This window comes from Seriola aureovittata, chromosome 1 (genome assembly GCF_021018895.1).
Source record: "Seriola aureovittata isolate HTS-2021-v1 ecotype China chromosome 1, ASM2101889v1, whole genome shotgun sequence".
Taxonomy (NCBI): domain Eukaryota; kingdom Metazoa; phylum Chordata; class Actinopteri; order Carangiformes; family Carangidae; genus Seriola; species Seriola aureovittata.
The window spans coordinates 24,037,757-24,059,846 of record NC_079364.1 but is presented as its reverse complement, the minus strand read 5'-3'; the positions used below and the strand labels follow the sequence as shown (position 1 = coordinate 24,059,846).

Genomic DNA, 22,090 nt, shown 5'->3' with positions numbered 1-22,090 from the left:
TGGGTGGGCGCGCTTGCTCGCTCTTACCTTCCCTCTGTTGCTGGGGAATGATGGTTGGTTGCTGGGGGAACGCTTGGCTGATTGGCGCATAGGCGGCAGGGTAGGCTGCTGTTGCAAAGGGAGAACCAGAGTGGAATTTTTCACATCTCCATTTTCATATTTGACACAACAAAACTCAAATCATTATTCCATTGTTCATTTGCGTCCTCTAGACACTGCATAAATAAATTGCATTATGATTGGGAGCCTGGGCTCATTTGGCTGGTGGATCACTGCACAAAGAGCATGGCAAGAGGGGAGTGGAGTACAGTTCAACTGAGCAGACACACAAAGAAAGAGAGGGAGACTTACACCATGTTAATAGGAGCTGATGTCAGGCAGAATGCAGTGGTCTGAGAGGTCTATGTCATCTCTCATGCTGGAGCCTATGGCAGGTTGAGATCCTCAGCTTGTGTTATACTTTTGGAATTAAGTTTTTTTTTGTGTGTGTGTGTGTGTGTGTGTGTGTGTGTGTGTGTGTGTGTGTGTGTGTGTGGGTGTATAATCAAGTCAAGTGAAAATCCTTTTGCAATCCTAATGTAAAGTAGCCTAATCCGGGAGAAAATTGGCTGGTCGTACGGCTATCTCTATACCTGTCATAGTGTCTACTAATGTGACAAACACAAAGGGAGAGGGTAGAGGGAAAGGGACAGATGGAGGAAGTGAGAGAGTAGAGGCGGTAAGAGAGACGGATCACCTGCGTAGTGCTGGACACCGGCATAAGCCTGTTGGAGAGGGTCGGTCACCGTTGGACTCTGTGCTGCAGAGAGACGAAAAGAGAGTCCGAGAAAGGGGGGCGACGAAAAGGAAAATGAAAGCAAAAACAGACAAAGACGGGACATAGAGTGGTCAAGACGAATACAGAGACAAAGAGAGATATAGAGAGAGTGTTAAAGAGCGAGGCAGAAATTGGCTTATCTGTGGAGAACCATCAGGGGGTGAGATCACACAGGGAGTGGGAGAAATGTGGCTTGTCATATCTCTCAGTGCTTCAAAATGCTTGTTTGCCCCAGATGTTTGCATCAAATATTAACAACATGCCAAACAAACCACTTTGTAGTTCATTACAATCGCAGCTGCCTTTGCATAATGCAGAATGGGAAGTGTGAGTCTGTCAGTTCTTCAGGAATCAGTCCCAGACAACATTAAGAAGCTGAGGACGGGTTGAGACACATCAAATTAGCCATAATGGACTGATGGATGAACTGATGGATCCATCATGATACTGGAGCTGAGCTGCTGAGAAATCTGCCAAAGACGCTGCTGATTGACCCTCAAGCTTTAAACGCTTCAGTTCAAATCAGAAAAAGATGTCAGGAGAGTGTGAAGTAAAAAGGACTCTTGTCAACTTTTAAACAGTACTATGTGACATAATTCAATTTGTCACTACTGACGTGTTGAACTTGCATTGTGGCAGCTAGGTTATGTTCTTATTCAGATCATGTATAACACTAGAATAATCAAACATTCATAGATCACCATCAGTACAAGCAGCTAAACGTCAGAAGTGTCAGGGTCAGAGCAACCGTCTCATGACAGTAGATGTTACAAATATATCTCATGTTTCTTTTATGTAAACGTTGATTGGCTCACCTGGGTAAGGATGAATACCATTGGTGTAGATGGGCTCAGAGGTGGGCTGCCCGTTGCTTTGAGGCGGGAGGGCACTGAATCCGTTGACCCCGATTGGGGTGGCTATGCTGGGCACGGCTGTGGCAGAGATGCCTGGGGGTGTGCTGGTGCCTGCAAATAGATACAGAGTCATTACGGAAACTGCAGGGTGCACGGTTCACATGATGCACTCTCAAAAATAGGGGTACAAGAGAGGTATATTTTTGTACTGAACATTTCCTCCCAAATGTACAGCTGTATAACAGGGACATAATGGGTCCTCTTGAGCACAAATATGTGCCTTTTGACCCACTATAAAGGTGCAATGATGTTGTTTGGTATAAATCGGTACCAATTCAGTCGGAACTAAAGGTTCAGTTACTAAAATCAGTCAAGGTGGCACAATGATTGATGTGTAAGGGTGGTGGGGGGGAAGGTTGCTCTCAGATTTTTGGATTATTCTTCATTATTATACCCATGTTTAAAGGTAGATCTTTACCTCTTAGGGTCCATAACTGCACCTTTTAAAGGTACGAAAAGTATGGATACAAAATTGGTGTACAAGTAAAGTTACAGTGTGATGAACGCAGAAGCCTGTGCTTCTCCTTCTAACCACCTTTTCTCCTTGAGGTGATATTCCAAGTCTGTCACCTTGTCAGTGCCCCTTTGTGCTGATGGATTTTTATTATTTTTCTAATCCAGGTGAAGGGCATTTAGGTCTTGTAGGATTATGTTTGATAGGCATTACCTGGTATATGTAGGCCTTGTGGATTACAAATGCCAGGTACAGCGTCAAACCACTTTATTTAATACATTTGCAATGACCCCGCCTTCAGGCGGCCTGCCTACTTAGTGTCGAGCCATCAAAGCTCCTCATGACAAGGGCCAAAAAGATAGTTCAGACTGGGGTCCAGGATTATCTCACACAAATCTTTGCTCTTATATTGTATAAGCCAAGGACTCTGCATCCAAAGTCATCGGATTGGCTGTGTTCCCAGAAAACACACACTGTCACAGAGACACAGAGGAAGAGAGTGACAGACAGGGAGACAGGGAGAGAGCGAGAGAGATAATGAGAGAGAGGAAAAGAGAGAGAGACTATAATGTGGCTGCCAATGAGTGTCAAGGAATGCTGTACATCTTCTCCCATCATGCCTCGCTCAATACAAAGCTCCACTTCCTTTAATTCAACACTGGAAATGTCTGCTTCAGCCCAGAATATGGAGCCTACATCTAAAAAAATGGAACAAGGGCAAAAGTAGAAAGGCCTTGAATGAATATATTACTACTGCTTCTATAATTCTTGCTAATGATGAAAATGTTCCAGGGCAGCAGTGAGAAATGGAAGTCCTGTGTGTGTGTGTGTGTGTGTGTGTGTGTGTGTGTGGTGTGTGTGTGTGTGTGTGTGTGTGTGTGTGTGTGTGTTTGCGCGTGCCTCTGCTCTTGCAGCCGTGCCAGTTCTTGTATGCGTGCGTGTGTGTGTGTGTGTGTGTGTGTGTGTGTGTGTGTGTGTGTGTGTGTGCGCGCGCGTGCGCCTATTAGTGTATACCTGAGGACGGTGTCATGGGAGTAGCCACCAGGCCGTTGACATTGAAAGCTGCCATTTGCTGCATTTGCGCGGCAGCGATGGCTGCCATGGGGTTCAGGTAGGACCCTTGTGTCGCTGCCATCAGGGCTGCTTGCTGTTGCATCATCTGCTGTAGGATTAAAGAGCAGTGGGGAAGAGAGGCGAATGGCGGGAGGGATGGAGGGAAGGACAGAAAAGGAAAGGAGGGTGAAATAGCCGCAGGACCAGAGCATGTTTACTCTCACATCTCTGTTTGCTTGGCCCATGCCTTGTTCTTGAACAGAGTGGTCTGTGTTGCCCTGCAGCGTTGCTTCCCAGCTCCTCTAACACTGCTCTGGCTTTTGTGCTCATTATACTGACACAAGATAAAGCCTATGTGCTGAGATGAGTTTGGCAAGCTGGAGACTATGCATATCTATATGAAATGTATATGTATATGTGTGAGAGAAAAAATGGTGCTGCGGTGGCAGAGTTAGTGGAGAGATCGTGCGTGAGTGGGCGAGTCTCACCTGTCAGGGTGAGTTGTTAGCTACTGTATGAGTGCAAAATCTCACACACTCCTAACTCAGGCTGTGACTTTCATGTGTGAATAAGAAGTGCGGGTGGGGTGGGCTGGGAGGGAGAGGGGTGGGGGGTGTGGGTTCGTCGGAATGACGTGCACCTCTGTTTGAGTCTAGAGGAATATGTGTAAGTAAATCAAATGTTAAAGAGGCGAGCTTGGGTTGGCAGTTTAAATTCACAGATCAAGTCAGGAAATGTGGGAATGGAAAGTGAATATGAAGTTGATGCTTGTAACTGTATGAAAGTAAAACAGTATAGTGCTGAGCATACATGATAAGCAGCTTCCCTGGACAAGTGAGGGGATAAAAAAGACAATTCAAAAAGCAGTGCAGCATTTTCTGTAAAGCCTATGTAAATTAGGACACTAACAGCCATTTAATAGTGCGAATCACTGAAGTAGATGTTCTCTCGGAGTGTCACATGCCTAGTGGGAGAGATTGTGAGTTCAAACTTTAAATCACAACAGTTTTTGTTTTCTTTTTTAAAGCTCACCGTCTCCTCCCCCGCCGGGCTGAGACTTACAGCATGAGAGTAGGCGCCATAGGCCCCAAACTGGATGGTCATGGGACTGAAGATGCCGAGCTGGCCCGCCATCTGGTGCATCCTACGCAGGGTCCTCTCCTTATCGGTGTCTGCAAACTTGACCACCAGACTGGACGAGGCACCCTGGAGGGACACGTATATTGAAAAGGTTAGTGAATATGCAACTAACTTTGGTTTTTCCAGATAGGTTCAGTTTTTCACTTTTGATGTGTATCTTCATGAAAAAAAAAACTCTTTAATGGAAACTTTGCAGAGTATAATCACGCTTTTTCAGTGGCTGCGAGGAGATTAACTGAAGCAAATAAACATAAAAAACAAACAAGAAAAAGAAAGAAATCTAAATATAATAAGTATAAAACGTCTTTTGTGCTGTCAGAGTTTCAACAAAGTAGGACAACTAATAATACTAACACTTGCAACCACCATGGTTACTTTCAATCAGCAGTTTTGGAGATTGCACCTGCCACTTCAGCCAACCAGCTAATGAGCTGGTGTTTATTAGCAAAACTGTCTGTGGACGTCCTCAGAGTGAATAAATAGTATTTCACAAAGTGTAAAAAAAAAAAAAAAAAAAAAGCACAGCAAGACAATAGCACAGCTCTTATGAATTTCCTAAAGCTAATGGAAAGCATCATTACTAATGTCACTGACTGACATTGTTACGTATGCTTGACAAGTCTATTGCTCCTGTTAACATGAGATGCTTTAACTGGGAGTGTGAAAATATATGGACATATTGAACATTATCAATCCGACCATAACCTAAATGCAGGTCATTTAGAAACAAGGTTGCTGGATGCATGCAACACATTTGCATTTTTTTATTGTGTGGTTAAAAATAGCTGTCTCACAACGTGTGTTTCCCTCGGGAAATGACCTGCAACAAAATGTTGGCTACAAAATAAAAAGGATGTGGAGCTGATCTGTATCAGTGCTTCAACAGTCTTTTATTAAAAACATGAGTGTGGATCCTTTGCATCACCGCTTTGCATGTTATTCATTTCTGTCATCTGATGTCCAGTGCAGATAACACTTCAGTCTTCCAGGCCTAGTATTTCTCAGCCATGTAAGACAGTGGAACTGAATATGCACATGACTGCAGTCTCTTAGCTGTCATTGTTAAATGGAAGAGAATAGTGAGTGATATTTGCTTTTGTGAACTCTCCAACTCCACTGTATACACTGAGAGTGAACTGTGATCCTAACCAGATCCCACAGGAGTCCCAGTCCCCCACTGGTGAAGCTCCACTGAATACAGCACTGGGTAATTAGGTCTGACAAAAGCCTTCGGCATGTGGAGGGCGAAGTATTGACTAATGGCTCTGCCTTATGGCAGATATAGTTCCATATTGATGTCCGTGCTCCTGAGTTTGCATCCAATTAAATCATTTGAGAGACAGAGACCAGAGTCAGTTCCTCATGTGACATCCAGGAAAGGAGAGAGGGAAGGAGAGAGTCAGTGTGTGAGTGAGAGACAGAAAAGATACAGAGAGAGAGAGAGAGAGGGAGGATGAGGAGGCTGCCAGGCAGAGAAAGCCGCCACAGACACCGTCAAGAGGACCGGGCTCCTATTTAATTACAGGCAGTGCATGCTGGGAAAGAGCACGGAGCACCACCAGGACAGAAGGACACAGGCAGCCAGGGGGCAGTCAGGATATGATTAGTAAGATCATAAAAGCAAAGACACGGGGAGAAAAAGACTCCATAATCACAACTTGGATCCATCACTCACAAATCCCTCATCCTGACAGGGTCAGTACAAATTCAGCCTTTGATTGAGATTTCCACATTTTCTTTGGTTGTAGACATCGGTAATGTGAGTGAACTGCAGGGGACTGATCGGTGTGATTGATGCTGCACACACCTGTTTCTTGTGCATGAGTTTCTGTGCCTCAGTGTATGAGAAATTGAAATTGACAAAGCAAGACTAAACTGCCCTACAGGTCCAAGTTTAAGCTTGAGTGCTACTTACAGGCGGCAACTTACTAAAGCAGAATTATCCAAACAGAAAATCATAGAAACAAACAAACTTGTGCCCTTTGAAGTTGAATATTGCAACGACACCATAAGAGTGTGTATTCAGCTACAGAACAAACACAGTCCTTGTCTTACTGTAGTTCAGTCTTACTTTATGCTATTTCATAGTAATTCATACAAAAGAGTGTGTCCTATTTTTTTAAAGCCTTCATGAAATTTTAAACAGGAAAAGCGAAGTGATAGTGCCATTGAGAGGGCAGTTTGCCAGGGTGGTCTCCTTCTTTGGAGTTTGGTTAGTCATATATTTACTCTGCCTACACCTGACATTGATTGCTGATTTTTATTTTTACAATACCCTAAAGTCAGTCACCATTTTCTTAAGCCTTATCCTCCCCTCAGCAACATTTTCTGTCCTGTCTGACTGTCATTTGTCAAAAGACAAACACGCATATACTAAATGCACAAAAACACACAAGTTCTTGTTCCACGAATTTTTTTTTTTTTTGCAAGCTATTTGACTAACCCATGTGAAAATGTGTCATTCTATTAACACAACCACGAGAATGTGTTGGCTGCAGATAACCGTGAGAAAGAGGCTGGGGAATAAAGGAAGGCATCAGCATGCACCCCAGGGACAGTGTGTCTCAGATGGGATCCTATCAGAGCCAGCCAGCACCCCACCTCAGGCCAGAGGAGACCCATCTGGTGTTTCTCCCTTGGTGCCATTTCAATTAGTTAAATCAATACGCCGACGTGGTGGCGTTAACGGCACTGTTTCTCCCTTTCTAATTTCATTTCATCCCACCTCCTGACCTTTCTCCGTTCTTTTTCAACTTTGTGGACCAGTTGAAGGAACCGGGCTGTTGGATTTAATGAGGCTGGCACTGAGCAAACATCTTCCTCCAGCGTTGTTGCTCAAGCCTGCACACGGCACAGGGGCCTGGCATTTAGATCACGTTCATTTTCTGCTTTGTGTATCTGTGTATTCTTATGTTCATTTAATACCTCATGAAGAATGCATTGTGAGCATCAGGACTGTGAAAGCCCGAGGCTGCCTGTACTCACTGCACCGTGACTCGAGCCAGACTAGGCCAGACTGTGAGGCGAGTCTGGCCTCTCCCAGCAGAGTGCTCTGCTGTAGACGACAGCACAGGAGGAGACCCAGTCTGCAGTGTCTACACTGAAAAGTCTTGGCAGCAGGACTAAAGCACTACAACAGCCTCTGTAGGTGTTGTCAGCACTGCCACTCATGTCTGAGCTGAGTATTTCTGACTTTCATAACATAAAAGCCAATATATCCCCTCTAAAAAAAAAAGAGGAGAAAAAATCTTATCCTTACCCCTGAATAGGAAAATTTCATATCCTTACATCTAAAGCGGATGTATTCTGACTAGATCCAAGGCCTAATCAGAAAAAGCAGATTTCAGAGTGTGATCCCCCCTCACGGATGAGGAGTTTCTTTCCACATAAAGAAAGAGTAATATGTGGCCAGGTAATGAAGGAACAGGTGGCAGCAGACAACAGGCACTGGATGCAAAACAGCCACTCCTCACTGGTAGCAGAAAATCACAAGCTGACAAACAAACAGAATAATAACCTCCACCGGCATGACTCCTATACCTGGAGAGAAAATGAATTCGCTGAATTTGATAAGGGCCAACAGGGAGCCTTCACTTTTGACAGGTACAACTAAGGAATTTGTCACGGGTTCAAAAACTAATCTAATTTCTTGAACAACACACTTGACTTGTGAAAATCTCCCATATTGGATTTTGTATAGGCCACGAAATGTGTAGATGGAAAAATACACAACTGTAATTGAGGGATTAGAACTCAACTACACCAGTGAAACGGCATTATTCTTTTATCTCTGCATTACTGTGATAAAAAGACACTGTTGTTAAGTGTCTACCAACAGGTAAACAGACACTCGTCATCTGTCCTCTACAGAGGCTTACAGCAATATAATTTAAACAACACACTCGTTGAAAGGAAGCTGTCATTTAGAAAAGCATACTAATGATCAGCCACTAATGTGCGAACAACCTCCTTCTCCCCAGTCATTCAGCAAAACGTACAGCAGCTACTTTTAAATGACAGGCAAAACTTGCAGCTTTCTACAGACTTAGAGAAAGTGCTAATCGAGAATCTGTAAGAAATTAATTGAATACATCGGAACAAGTTTGTTTGGTAATTGGATGAACCTCCTGTGGGCTTGGTATTCAACTCTCTGAACCTTGCTACGTCTTTGCTAGCCTCACGGGAGGGCTGTCTCTCATTAGCAGTGGATGATGCTGTCTTGGTCTGGCCTTGCTGTCCACCACATACTGCTGCGGCTGCCGAGCACACCGCGTCAAACCGAAACACGCAGAAGAAGAATACCTGTCATTCATAATGGTGTTTTTCACTTGGCTCCATTTTGTCCATCAACAGCAGTTTTCACCATCATATGTGCGGACAGTAGAAAACAAAACTCCGTGCAGTATGTCAGCCACAAGCCTGCCGAGGTTCTACAGTAGTTTCATGTGGTGTTTGATGACTTGTGTATTACAATGACAATGCTCTCTGGCTTGTTCTTATCTCTCATTAATCCAGAACTATAGTATCACACACATGCACGCTCTTGTTGCTGCCAACACCGGAGAGCTCCACAGGCCCTGTCAGCCACGCTGTGACACCGAATGTGACAATGTCTGCAATTTGCTGGGTGCTGTCTGGCTGCCCTCGGCTTTGACATTTGAAGTTTTGCCACCTGTGCCTCCGCAGCCTTACTGTAATGCAACAGCTGAAACCAGTGAGAGTGACTGTTCTGTGCCCAATCACCTTTTAAGTTAATTTTGGAAGCACCTGCAATCTGCAATAAACATCAATTAAAGCTATGACCCGATCTATCAGCGCATGCCCTTTGGTGGCATCCCTTGCCCTTAAGCTTCATTAAAGCCTTTCATTTTGGGCCAGCGTGTTTTGGTGGAGGTATTATTTATGGCATGTGCGTGTGTGCCAGGTAACACAGATGCTGTAGAGAGAACATTAAGAGGGAGAGAGAGACAGAGAGGAAGTGAGAGACAACTCTTTGTTCAAGGTTCATCCAGACCTCACAGCTGGCAGCAGGCAGTGAGCAGAGCAGCCCACTCTCTGAATCCTGCCTCCTGTTAGTCTGTTGTTGACGACATGTGGCAGTGATATTATCCAAATTAACTGCATCCCCCATCGGTACCAAAGCCTTAGTTGGATACTAATGGCCACCTTGCCTATTAATCTGAGAGGAAGTTGGATTTGTGGAGAGGAGGATAACAGGTGCGGGGATAGAGGGAGAGAGATATGGATAATATAGATTATTAATGAACTTTTGGATGACTCGTGATCCACCCCAGGTCTGTTTGGAGCTCCATATGTTGCCTTGGACAGTTCATCTGCAGCAGACCTCAGGTGGCTTAGTGACCCAAACTAATGCAACTCTGCCTGGGCTACAGCAAGACAAACACACATAAGTGCACAAAGCTACTGCGCATGAGCCAAATTTTGATTTGTATAAGTAAGCAAAAAAACAGCCTCACAGGAATCCAATTATGTAAATCCTCTGGATGTAAACATATTCTATTGATTGAGTCAACAAGATATTTTGAGTAGAAGGTAAATATCTTGATTATAACCAAATTTCAGTAATTGTGCATGATCAGTGGGCAACATGATTATTGTTTGGCTCTAGGCCGGCGCCTTATTAAATTTTGACCCTTGTGGTTTACATGCCAAAAAGTTTGGTCTCTGAAGAGCACAACAACCACACACAAAGTTAAAGCGGCTCTACCACTTATTTCCCTCCCTCACTACTTCAATGTAATGCAAAATGAGGCGGCATCAAAAAGATGTGTAAATTACATCTGGCTTCCAGGACACTATCTGGCTGCCAGGAAGCGTCCGTAAATATTTATTGCGGAACATCAGTGAAGTGTGTGAAGGTGCGGATGTCTGCCAGAAAGAGTGTGTGCTCATGTGTGTGTCCAGCTGTGCAGCACTCAACACACACGCAGCACTGGCAGCGAGATGTTTCCTAATTCATCATTTCTTTTACTTAAGCCTTTTTGGTGGCCTTGTTCAAGCCTGACAGAAGCATATCCAATTTGTAATTAACTGGCCTCAATCTTCAACTAAACAAATCAACACCAACTAATGCTATTTCATGCATCTCATAACTACTGTATATCAAGCTGGACCGCCACACCATTACCTACTTTCCACAATTCCTTGTACACTCACAGCTAAACTATATTCTACACCACTCAAAAGCACATTTAAATCTTCATCTGTTGTGTAGCGCTATACACTCCACTGACCACTATGATTCTGGCATTGCCTTTCATTATATGTCAAGAAGATGTGCATTTCTGTGTAATGGTCAACATGTGTCAGAGCCATGACAACAGACACCTGTATTTGTGTTCTGTGTCTGTAACTGAATGAGGTGATGCAGCAATATGACTAGTATTTACAGCATAACATTATTCCACAACATATCAAGATGAATACCCTGGTCCCAGGCTGTGGAGAATAAATGTAGAAAAGCTAAAAGTTAATGGGAGGCTGATAAACTGCAAGTGTCCCACAATATTATGAAAGATTTCATGCTCAAATATCAGGAAGCGGTTAAGGAAGCAAAAGTGGCTTATTAATCTGACCTCATTTTGAAGATCCATCCTAACTCTAGGGTGCTTTTCAATATTATTGACTTCCTTGTTAACCTCCCTTATACTCACTTTAATGAAGCCTCCCTTGATAAGTGTTTTCAAGTAAATGTTTAATATTCTTTAACAAAACGCAGCCCCCTGACAGGGGCCACACTGTCACTGCTAATCATTTTTCAGCATGAGCTGCTTTCAAGTCATTTCTCACGTGTTGCTAGAAGAGGCTCTGACATGTATGAAGCCCTTTATGTGTCCCCATCATATTACAAAATGTTCAGCAGTCAGAGCTTGTACTTTATTTATTATCTATTGCACTCTGGCCAGTGGTTTCATTCATTTTGTTAAAGCAGCTGGTTGTTGAGATAAAGCTTGCACTACTTCCCAAGAAACTGTTTACAACAATAGACACAATCTCCTTATCCTCAGTTGGATTAAGATTCTGGGTTCAGTTTTTCTATCCAGTTTATTTAGTTTTTTATCATTACTTTATTCATTTTTTCCCACCCACTATTCATACATAATTCTACTTGGATGTATCAAAAGCAAGCAAGAGGTTTCACTCTTATGCTGATGACACACATGTATATTGTGATGTAAAAATCTGTCTAGCCATTCTCATAAATTGCCTAAACAGTATATAAAGTGCAAAAATTTAATTACACCATTTCGAGAAATAATCTTTCTTGACACCCTACAACCAGTTAAATTGCCTCACCATGAAGATGACACACTGTCTCCAAATGTAAAGCCACTAATTTCACACTAATTTCAGTTTTCAGGGACAGGTTAAGAGAGCTGTTCAAACTATTAACTTTTGGCAGCGATATAGAAACATTTTTAATCCATAAGTAATCAGAAAATGTTCATCCAAGCTTTAATTTGTTCTTGTTTAGAACATAGATAAAAATTCTGTCTCGTCTCCCACTTGCAGTACAGTATCATGTCATTTCCAAAAGAGAATTTGCCTCAACTGCATCACACATCACAAACTGTACAATCAAAAAAAAATCTGCCTCCAGAAGTCTTGTGACGGCTTCATCCTGGCTAATTCACAACTTTTTATTTGTCATTCTGATATTGTTTTTCAGAAGTTGGTGGACATAACCAGGAATAAAATGCAAGTCAATATTGTACTTAGAGTCAAGAGGGGACTAGAAAGAGGACTTCAATGTGATGGTCTGTTTCTTCTAGACATTTATGTAGGGTAATTGTTAGATGAGCCAACAGCTCTCCATTAGTTTGTTTTAGCCTTTCTCCTCCCTAAGTAACACAACGATAAGCAAGTGGAAATACAATGTGCAATGCAACCATAACCTCCTGAATTCAATTTGAATGGTAATTGAATAAATTAGTAAATATTCATTAGTTGTTCTAAATTAAATTTTGCTGTTTCTATTCATAGACTGATATCTGAGCAAAATACATTCTGTGTTGTTTAATCAGTGTATAGTAAGGAGTATAGTATGGAAATAAGAACAAACTCATACCTACAATATCATTTTATACAATGCTTGAACTATATATCCTCATTTTTCTATTTCCATCATCTCCACCCGTGTCTTTCCTTCAGTTCTAACTAAAACATGTAAATGACATACTGACATGTGCAGTACAATGTCTTCTGAGAACACATTCCAGGATTCGTGTGTGGTGCGCAGTAATCATATCAAGGCGGTGAATGTAAATACTCTATCGGTCTGCTCAAAAGGTAGTTTGAATAGCAGGAGAGGGAAATGGATATTGAGTGAAAAGACTGAGATACAGAGTATGCAGCTGTGCGCTGTAAGGTGGCGGATGCTGACTGTGGGAATCTTTTGTGTGCGATAACACAGGGAGAATGTATGTGAGACTGTGGACTGTTGATGTCACAGTGGTGACTATACACATATATTTATAGTATAAAAAAGTACATATATGTGTGTGTGTACTCCAATGTTCTAGATAGATAGATAGATAGATAGATAGATAGATAGATACTTAATTTGTTCTAAGTGGAGATGAAGAAATTTTGTGTTTATGACAAAAATTTCAAAAGGAGGCATACATCCTCCAGTGGTCATGTGTATGAGGAATAGAAACCTTTAAGGGGGGATTTGTTCAGTGTCTTTCTATCTGTCTATCTTTGTTATAAACTTCATCCCAGTCTGCCTCAAACATCTTATAAAACTGGCAGCACAGGTGAAACAGCTGGCATAAGTAGACAAGCAAATGACATCGCATCACTTGCAAAACCTTTTCTAAAACGGTCCACATCAAGTGTAAAAACACTTAACGGTGTTAAAATAAATTACACTCTAAAGTTCATTCTGTCATTAGGACAACACTTGTTATGCGTGTGTGTTACTTACAGGCATAGTCTGTCCACCATGCAAGCTGTTGATGGCGGCCTGTGCTTCTGCGTGGCTGGAGAACTTCACAAAGGCACAGCCTGTACACAGAGAGAGAGAGAGAGAGATAGAAGGGAGGGGCACAACATCAGGGGGTGGCCTTGAAAATGGGGGGGAAACACCATTCATTACCATTGTTTTCATGTTATCTGGTTTGTAAATATATCCTGCCATTTGTGTGTTCAGCGCATAACTCTGAATAAATCAGTCTAATTGTAGTGAAGGCATTAGCTGCGTGGAACATCCTGTCCCTTGCCCATTTCTAATTCCACCCCCTCCACTTTGGAGCATGGAGCCAAGGCATTTACTATCCTGACTTGTTTGTGATTATTAATCTGTTTAATATTTACACATTATGATTTGTGTGCAGTCACTCATAAAAGAGATTATGATGACAAAGGCATAGTATTATAATCTGCCTATCTAACCAAATCTTTGCTCGCATATAATTTCAGATGCAGGGGGAGGGGGGGCTTTGCTCAAGGGGCATTCAAAAAATCTTAAATCTGTTGTGTAGTTAATGCACAAAAGGAAAAGCCAACATAAAAAGTTGGCCCGAAGACAAGGGAACGAGTGTTGGCAGCAGTGTGTCGGAGCCTTGTTGAATTAACATCTCAAATGATATTAAAAATGATTCAGATAGATAATAATAATGCACAGTATGTGTTTTTGAAGCTCACATATCCTAACCACGTTATTAAATAGTTCATCGGTGTGTAGGTTAGGACAGGCGCTAAAGTACTATAACATAAAGAGAAAGCCAGTGAACTGAATTACAGTGGAACTGAAACGCGGTAATTTTCCAAAAGCCATTAAATTAAACAGGAGCTATTTCTCTAAGCTTTATGGTCGTCATCGACTGCAAGAGGTATTCTGTTATGTCCTATTCTTATCCTTGCCTTCAGGTAGCTCATGTGTTAAGTCAAGAGATACCTAATTAACAAACTCGTGGATTAATTCTGCCCCCTTTTCATTAATCGAGTGGCACCCGTGTCTTTCCCTGAGTTCAGTCCCTGCTTTCTTAAGAACTGCTGATACCTATTTTAAACAGTTACATGTGTTCATATACATTTATTCACTCTGTATTCCCACAGGAGTCATGATGATTCATTTAAATTACAAACACTGATAGGTAGGCTCAGGAGATGTTCTGCTTTTGGCAGCGATCCATTCACTTCTACATCTCAGGCGTCAGTTTTGCTTCCTCGACATGCAACTTAGTAATTTCCTGGCAAACTAAAAAAAAAAAAAAAAGAACTAAAGGACATGCAGTATGTGCACAATTGAGGACAATTTCCTCCGTTACCTGAGGCTTTCCATCCACATTCCTGCCACACAGTAAATGGTAAGTAGTTGAAACTATTGTGAGCAGAAATGTGGTGAGTAAAGGCCATGTGTTTTCTGTACTGTCAAATGTCCTCAAAGCTGCATAGATCTACAGAGGCAAACAGATAAGTCAAAGAAGACTTTGATTCTCTCACAGCACTCTAGCACCTTTTTACTTCACTTGAACACCCCTCCAGGTAGAGACAGGAAAGGTCTTCATTTGTTCAAGGGAAATGCATCAGCCTACATGTGCCATTTTACTGCAACTCTGTCTTTGTAGGAACAAATGCATTTAACTTTTGTAGTTGAAATAATAAGGGGCGGTTTGTTCTCGCAGAAGCCTTTTGGTTTTGGAAGGCAAGATACCTTGCTGTGGGTTCACTAACAAAGCTATCAGACATTGTGCCAGGGTCCCTGTGACCCCGTCAGCTCAGCCCAACCAGAGAGACATTCAAAACTGCAGGGCTTGGAGAACACCATCAATGGCAAAGTCACGTGGAACATACAATGTTCTCAAATTTCTCCATCAACAACATGCATTAGCCTTGATTCTGCTGACCTTTTAAAAAAAAAAGTTAAGGGACACAGAGCACAACATCTCAAAAGAATTGGAAGTGCTACAGCCTCATAAATTATAGTGCACATTTGAGTTTTTGAATTTGATGGCTCAGAATGAGTTGGGGAAAAAGGAAAAAGAGAGATTGTATTGCTTTCAAGCGAGAGGATCTGCGCTGCCTTTTGAATTCCCGGGGTAATAATATGTATGCATGAATTCCATCCCACTGGATGGGTGACATTTATAACACAACTTAATTATAGACCTAAAAGCCATCTCTCTATTATTCCTGACAATTCGGGGCTCTATTCAACTCTGGCAGCAAGTGTTGCACTTTGAAAGTACTTTGAGGAGCAGCGCCAAAGAGAGATGGATGTTAAACTTCTCGGCCTTTTTATTGGGTGAAGAGGGGTGCTGAAAAGCCTCTGAGTAGCATAAATTTACATCAACAGGGGACAAAGCCTCCATCATGGAACAGATAGCACTGTCAATTTCAAGGTCTGTCTCATTCAAATTATGGGGACCTCATCCCGAGCGAGGCGGCTGGCAAAATAATTTGCCGTAACATCCGGTAATGATTGCGTAGGACTGCTGCACAGTGAGTGATAGGACCAGATACCTATATATGAGACCTTTGTCTCGTGGTAGAATTCATAGTTAACATTACTCCACAGTTTTCCATTTCATAGCAGTGAAACTTGAAGAAAAGGGAATGATCAAGCCAGCGATAATAGAGACAAATACCAACACAGGAAAGGTATGGCATGTGGAGGGAGGAGAAAGAAAAAAAGAGTTGAGGTGTGGGGTGCAGGAGGGTGAAAAGGAGTGAAAGCGCGAATGAGGGAGAAAACTAGCTCCTGTCTGACACAGCAGCACTGGCCTTATTTCATTTTATGTGCTGTCAATCAGATTGAGGCATCTGAGCAGACAGGAAGAGAGGGAGCTGGAGAGAGACAGCGAAAGAGTAAACAAGGCAGGGAGAAAGACAGGTAGTGGACCGGTGGGGTGACGCAGAGCAATAGACCCAGGATTAACGGTGAGAGGAACAGATGCAGACACAGATAGGCGTGTGGTTCATGTAACCCGCCTTTCTCTTCGATATACACAGAAGGCTCGCACATTACCAGCCCCTTTCCCTACCCTTCCCACACATTGTTTTCACACATTCACATGCTTCATATAGGTGAATAAATCACAGTCAACAGAGGGAAAGAAAGATAGAGGTTCCAAACGCTGTCAGTAGCGTTATCACTCCAAATATGGTTGCGAGACAGAGACCCATCAAAGGGTGATCTGGGAGCCTCTCGTACTCTCAGAACAATTCCACCTGCATCGCACATTTCACAGCCATCTTTAATCTGACCACGCTCTACTAACTAAATAGCACATGAGCCAGAAACATGAACGCATAAGCTATTCCTGAATGCATGCAAATCTGCCGCCCAGTGAGTGACAGCAGCAGAACCCAGAGCCTGGCTGCTTTATTTACAGTAGGACATTATCGTCCAATGGTGTCTCAGGGGAGGGATGACGGGAATGTGGGAAACAAACATGATTACACCCCTCCGCTTTTCAGATAACAGGAAGAGGAGGAGGAGGAGGAGAGGGGTGAGCAGAGAGACAAGGTGTTGTTTGATGTATTTGTTGAGTACAAGCCCAGGGTGAGAGGAGCTGCTGTGATGAAGAGACAACATAAGAAGAAGTTTGGGAGGGAAAGAAAGGGAAAAAAAAAGGAGTGCGAGTCAGAGCGCAAACAAAAAAGGGAAGGGCAATACGGAAAGTAGTGAGAAAAAGAAAGTGGGAGGACGGAGGTGTCAGAGCACGGTGACAATGAGGTATGAAAGAAATGCAAGCGAGACACATAAGAGGTGGTGAAAAAACAGAATGGCTGAAGGGGAAGATGAGTTATTCAGAAGAGCGGAGTGGATCGCAGACGATGTCAATGAGTGCACAGCGGGTGAAGCATGGCTCTAAAAATGTAAAGAGCAGAAAAAGAGATGACGCAAGTACAGACAGACGGGGATTAAGAGGGACAGACAGGGCAAAAAAAAAAAAAAAAAAAGAGTGGGAGGTGTGTGGGCTCTGACCCTTACTGGCCCCATCAGGCCCTCGCAGGACGGTGCACTCCTCGATCTGGCCGAAGGTCTCAAACAGCCGCCGGACGTCATCCTCGCTCTGCTGCTTGCCGAGCATTCCCACAAACAGCTTCCTGTCTTCTGGATAGGAAGAGGGGGAGGGGGGGAGGGAAGGAGGGAGGGTGGAAGAGAGGAGAGAACAGACAAATGCTACAGCTGATGGCACCGTTCTGCTGAGCTGAGAGGAACTTGTGCAACTCACCCACACACACCCCCCACACACCCCCCACCCATCCCCTCCATCCCCCTTTATCAGCAGTCTGCTGTGTTGAGCCTACACTGCTGCTGCTGCTGTTGTTGATCTTGCTGTTGTGTGGTGTGCCACCCCACCCTGGTATGAGGGTGAGATATATTCCCATTTCGAGAGAGCTATTCAAGTCTGCCACAGTGATGTTTGATACAGGTGATGTTCTGAGCGTCGTGGGTTTCAGGTGAAGGTAGAAAGAGAGTGGGAATATTTTGCTCAGGTAGACAAACTGTTAGATCGTCTGGATGCTTAAGTCACTAAGTTGAAAGAGAACATGGAACGGGAACATGGTATTACATTTTCTCATCACTGAGGCAATAGGAATTGTAATAAGCAAGAGTAAACTCTGTGTCAGAGGGTCATGAATAATATCCAAAGGTGGTTTAAAGGTCTTCCCTCATTTTGCAGCACATTCTACCCAATGATAAACTGTGTACTGGTTTCTGATTCAAGTCTATTCTCATCTTCTCCACTTTCATATACATGTGAAAGTCAGGGAACAAATACTTTTAGAAAATGAGTCAAGCGAAAATTTAAAACTGAACTGTATTCTGTGCATTGTGCAGTATTGGATTATGCTTTTCAATGTGAAGTTGTTTGTGGGTAATTATCCACCTAAGGGTTGCAGTTTTTCAACTACCAGTTGCGACAAATTAAAACGAGAATTAGCTAGGTTCACGTAGTGCAACTTGGAGAAAGAAGTTGTCCTTATCCTTTCTACTATTTTCCTACTATCTTGTGCACACGTTGCATAATTCTTTATATGTGGTTTTCAAATTAAAGGGTAATTGAGTTTTTTTTCTTCTGTGCAACATAACCACAGTAACCATGGCCAAGACCTATTACTTCCTCGTCAGCACAGTGATGGAGAATGGTGTTAGCAGAAACCATTACAAAACATAATAACTATGAACGCTACATGTGTAGTTCTCATGCCTCAGAACCAAAGACAATGACAAAGCATCATAGTAGAAATAGTACTATGTTATATAAACTCCTGACTATTGAATCTGTGGTTGTTTGATTAGCTTTCTTACTTTTCACCATGATGAATAAATGATTTTAGTTTTTGTGTCAAAAACAGGAAAATGTAGCTATCAGATCCACTTCTTATTGCCTATTTAATGGAAAATAGTGACAGTAAAATAAGTGAACTTGAAATTAATGCAAAATATGAATCATGAAAATAGCAGGGCTACGGGACTATGACTCTTTAAGGTCATGTGTAAGTGGTCAAGGACAAGTGTTAAAGTGAGAAAGCCACCCCCACTGTACAATCTAAATGCTGGGCTGGTACTGAGCACTGACCTTTCCCAATTTCCCGACCAATACTTAACTAGAGTGAAATTTGCAGAGTTGCTCCAAATGAACTTTTAGTCGCTTCCTGAGCTCCAGAGGGGGGCACTCTGGCTCAGATGTATGGGCTCTATACCACTAAATTTTGGCCAGTCAGAAAGCTGGATTTTTCTAATTAATCTTCCTGGTGCTCTGGCATTAGACAGAGAATTCATCTTCCTTACATCTTTTACATTATGCATCCCCTATTCTGCTGTGTTGTGGAATGAAATAGCTACTAGCAAGAACCCATCGCCAGAACTGATGGAAAGTGGCAGGAAGAGGAAGAAGAGTTTATTGGAAATGACACTGTTGATCTTCAGTGTGAGTCATTTGACTGGTAGGGAGTGGGTGAGGAGCAGGGAGGAGTGGAGGGCGAGAGCATCACCTGGGCCTCGACAGATGTGACGCCTCCTGTACCTGCCAGGCCCCATTAGACGCAGCTGTTCTAAAAATAAAGCACCAGGGCTTCCTTTTTGCAGCGGGGAAATCGGATCCTGTTTCATTCCTGTAAAGTTCAAATGAGACACGTGCCTGCTACCCGCTTGGCCACACAAATGAGCACCCGCATAATCAATAAGGCCACGCTGCCTGGTCTCTACTGCTGGTGCTGTAGCAGTGGTGTCAGTCCATGTTCCTGTAGTCACACCCCACACAGCAGGATTTCTCAAACCCACCAGCTGAGCCTGCTCATTACTGGTCCTCATCCCTTGAAGCTCCAGGGTTGGAAGTGAGTGAGAACCCAGAGGAGATCACCACAGAGACAGCCACTTATACTGTCGACTGGGATTTAGCAAAGGCCGACAAGAGGACAGACGTCTAGCTGGATATTGGCCACCAGTGGAGGGGTTGCGTAGCTGTAAAGTCAGCCCAGAACAGGTGTTAGAGAGAAATGAGCCTGACCCCTGTCTGTGGCAGCAGAGGTGAAACAGGCAACAGCTCGTCCACAGCACATGTGACTTTGCCATGATCGTCCCCTCCATCTTTCAGATTTTCACAGAGGTGTCACTGTTACAACTTAAATGGGCAGAGTGTGGTTTTACAGGCCTCCTGTAGTGTGTTAATGTTTTGGGACAAAAGTCTCATCTCGGTCCTGGCCCGAGGAGATCTAATGGCGGCTTTACAAGGCTAATTAACAAGCCATGAGAGAGGTAATGAACTTTCCAAATGTGCTGGCAAACGCAAAAATAAATTACACCCCAGTGAAGGCATTAAAGGAAGTGTGAGTGTACTTCGGAGCCTTCCTTTGGGAGAGCCACAGTGAGAAAATGAATTTGGAGCTGCTATCTTTTCATTGCCTGACCTAAGAGTGTCTCAGTCGGCCCACTGCATGCCCTGGCCAGAGTATAGATTGCTATTAATTAGTCCACTTTGCACCTGTCTCCAAAGCAGCTCTTATTGGATTTTGCAAGTTCCCGCTCATCTCCTATGGTCACTTGCAAGCGTTAAATTGGCATTTTATGAATATGAATAAATATCTTGTAATGCACCCTCTGCACAAGGAGATGACTCCATGACTCCAAAGAGTTATCCATTAAAAGTGGGGAGTGGAGGGAAAAAAAAAAACTCTTGTCTAATAGTCATGTATTTGCATTAAGAGGGGGGAGGGCCTTCCTATGGAACTAACTGAGGATAGAGAAGTATGACAAAACTCATTGAGCTGACTGTTTGACCTCTTTGTACTTATCTCTCATTGAGAGAGGCTCATCTTATCCCTCCACCAGAGCTGAGCCACACAGCTGGAGAACATTTGAGCTTTACAGCACTTCTCTGCTGTACTCTGAAGAGACCTTTGTAATCTACACTTTCAAACCTTGCCACTACTTTAAAATAATAATGTGTGTGTGCGTTTGTGCGTGTGTACATGTGTGTGTGTGTGTGTGTGTATAGAAAGCCCGGCTACATAATTTAGATTTCCTTGTTGCATACTCAAACACCATTAATTAATCCATGTACTTAGGTAACATTTCTGCTGTATACTTTAGAATGTAATTAGCAGATTCAAGGACATATATACTATTTAAAATGAGTTTTGGTGTATGGCAGTATACATGAACACTTTGATATTGCTTGTCAATACGTTCTGTAACATACATATGCACAAGTGGGTGAAGAAATTACTTCAGCCTGTACACACTTACTTTCTCTCACACACACACACACACACACACACACACACACACACACACACACACACACACACACACACAGTCATGCACATCTTTTTCTTTTTTTTGTTTCCCCCAGTGTCTCATCTCCTGACTGAAGGTGGGAGCAGCTGAGTGGAAAATGGTTCCATGTCAGTCTCCAGCCATGTCCAAACTGAGGTGGCATGTGGACAGCCCCATTTTATGAATGCAAATAAAAAAGGAGATCAAAAAAGTTATCAAAACACTACTGACATCTGACAATTGCTTGTCTCAGGAAGCCTTTTCATTTCAGCGCCCGGTATATTAAAAATTAATGGATTTTGCACAGACGCCATATGCTGTCAAGATTGATGCTTCTCTCCCTGGAATAAAGTGCTACTTGTGTTGTAGGCTGCAGTATATGCATATAGATTGTGCTTTTCCTTCCCCCTCTTTTTGTCTATCTATTGCTCTCTCTGTATCTTTCTCTTAATCCTTTATTGTCATCCCTCACACTACTCTTTCTCTTCAGGCATAGATTTAGTTGCTGTGAAGTCTACTTTTCAAAATTTTCTGCTTTTGTTTGCCAATAATGGGAATATTCTCTTTAAAGAATTACTCTCCTGCCCCTGTGTCGTTGTAAATATTCCTTTTTTTTCCCTCCTTTTCTTTTTTATGATTCTATCACTTATTGCCCGCTGGCAGTAGTCGGGGAAGCTTGGTAGTAGTAAGTGTTCAGAAAGCATGGACAGCTGCATCCAACGATAAAAGATGCCTGCTAGGCCGCTGGGTGCATTTCAAATGCAGAGTAATGTTCCAGGCAGCACAACAGAGAAGTTGTGCTTCTTATGGACTCATTAGAAAAGCCTGACGCTAGTGTGCGGCTGCCTGGGAGGCCCGCCACCAGACACGCTCACACATGTAGGCGTACAGACTGGGTGTACAAAATGTTGGTGAATGGCTTCTTAATATTGAGTAAGACTTTGTTTTTCACC

The 22,090-nt window shown here is 42.9% G+C and overlaps 1 protein-coding gene and 1 long non-coding RNA gene across 9 annotated transcripts in view; one reads left to right on the top strand and one right to left on the bottom strand.

Moving 5' to 3' along the window:
• Positions 1-4,326, top strand: part of LOC130168419 (uncharacterized) — a 79,722-nt gene extending 75,396 nt beyond the window's left edge. The window contains exon 4 of the long non-coding RNA XR_008827452.1: positions 4,266-4,326. This is a non-coding gene — a long non-coding RNA (uncharacterized LOC130168419). The remainder of the gene's footprint in view (positions 1-4,265) is intronic.
• Positions 1-22,090, bottom strand: part of celf6 (CUGBP Elav-like family member 6) — a 138,526-nt gene that overhangs the window by 21,197 nt on the left and 95,239 nt on the right. For 2 of the 8 annotated variants that reach the window (XR_008827419.1, XM_056375153.1), the window contains exons 4-10: positions 17,337-17,465; positions 13,329-13,408; positions 4,271-4,444; positions 3,200-3,347; positions 1,633-1,782; positions 737-799; positions 28-108 (exon numbers count right to left, since the gene is read on the bottom strand). Coding sequence is in view for 7 of the 8 variants with exons in the window: in XM_056375153.1 (XP_056231128.1) it covers positions 28-108; positions 737-799; positions 1,633-1,782; positions 3,200-3,347; positions 4,271-4,444; positions 13,329-13,408; positions 17,337-17,465 (825 nt within the window). In the remaining variant the exon portion in view is untranslated. The remainder of the gene's footprint in view (positions 1-27; positions 109-736; positions 800-1,632; positions 1,783-3,199; positions 3,348-4,270; positions 4,445-13,328; positions 13,409-17,336; positions 17,466-22,090) is intronic. The other 6 variants (XM_056375180.1, XM_056375173.1, XM_056375195.1 and 3 more) reach the window with 6 other exon arrangements.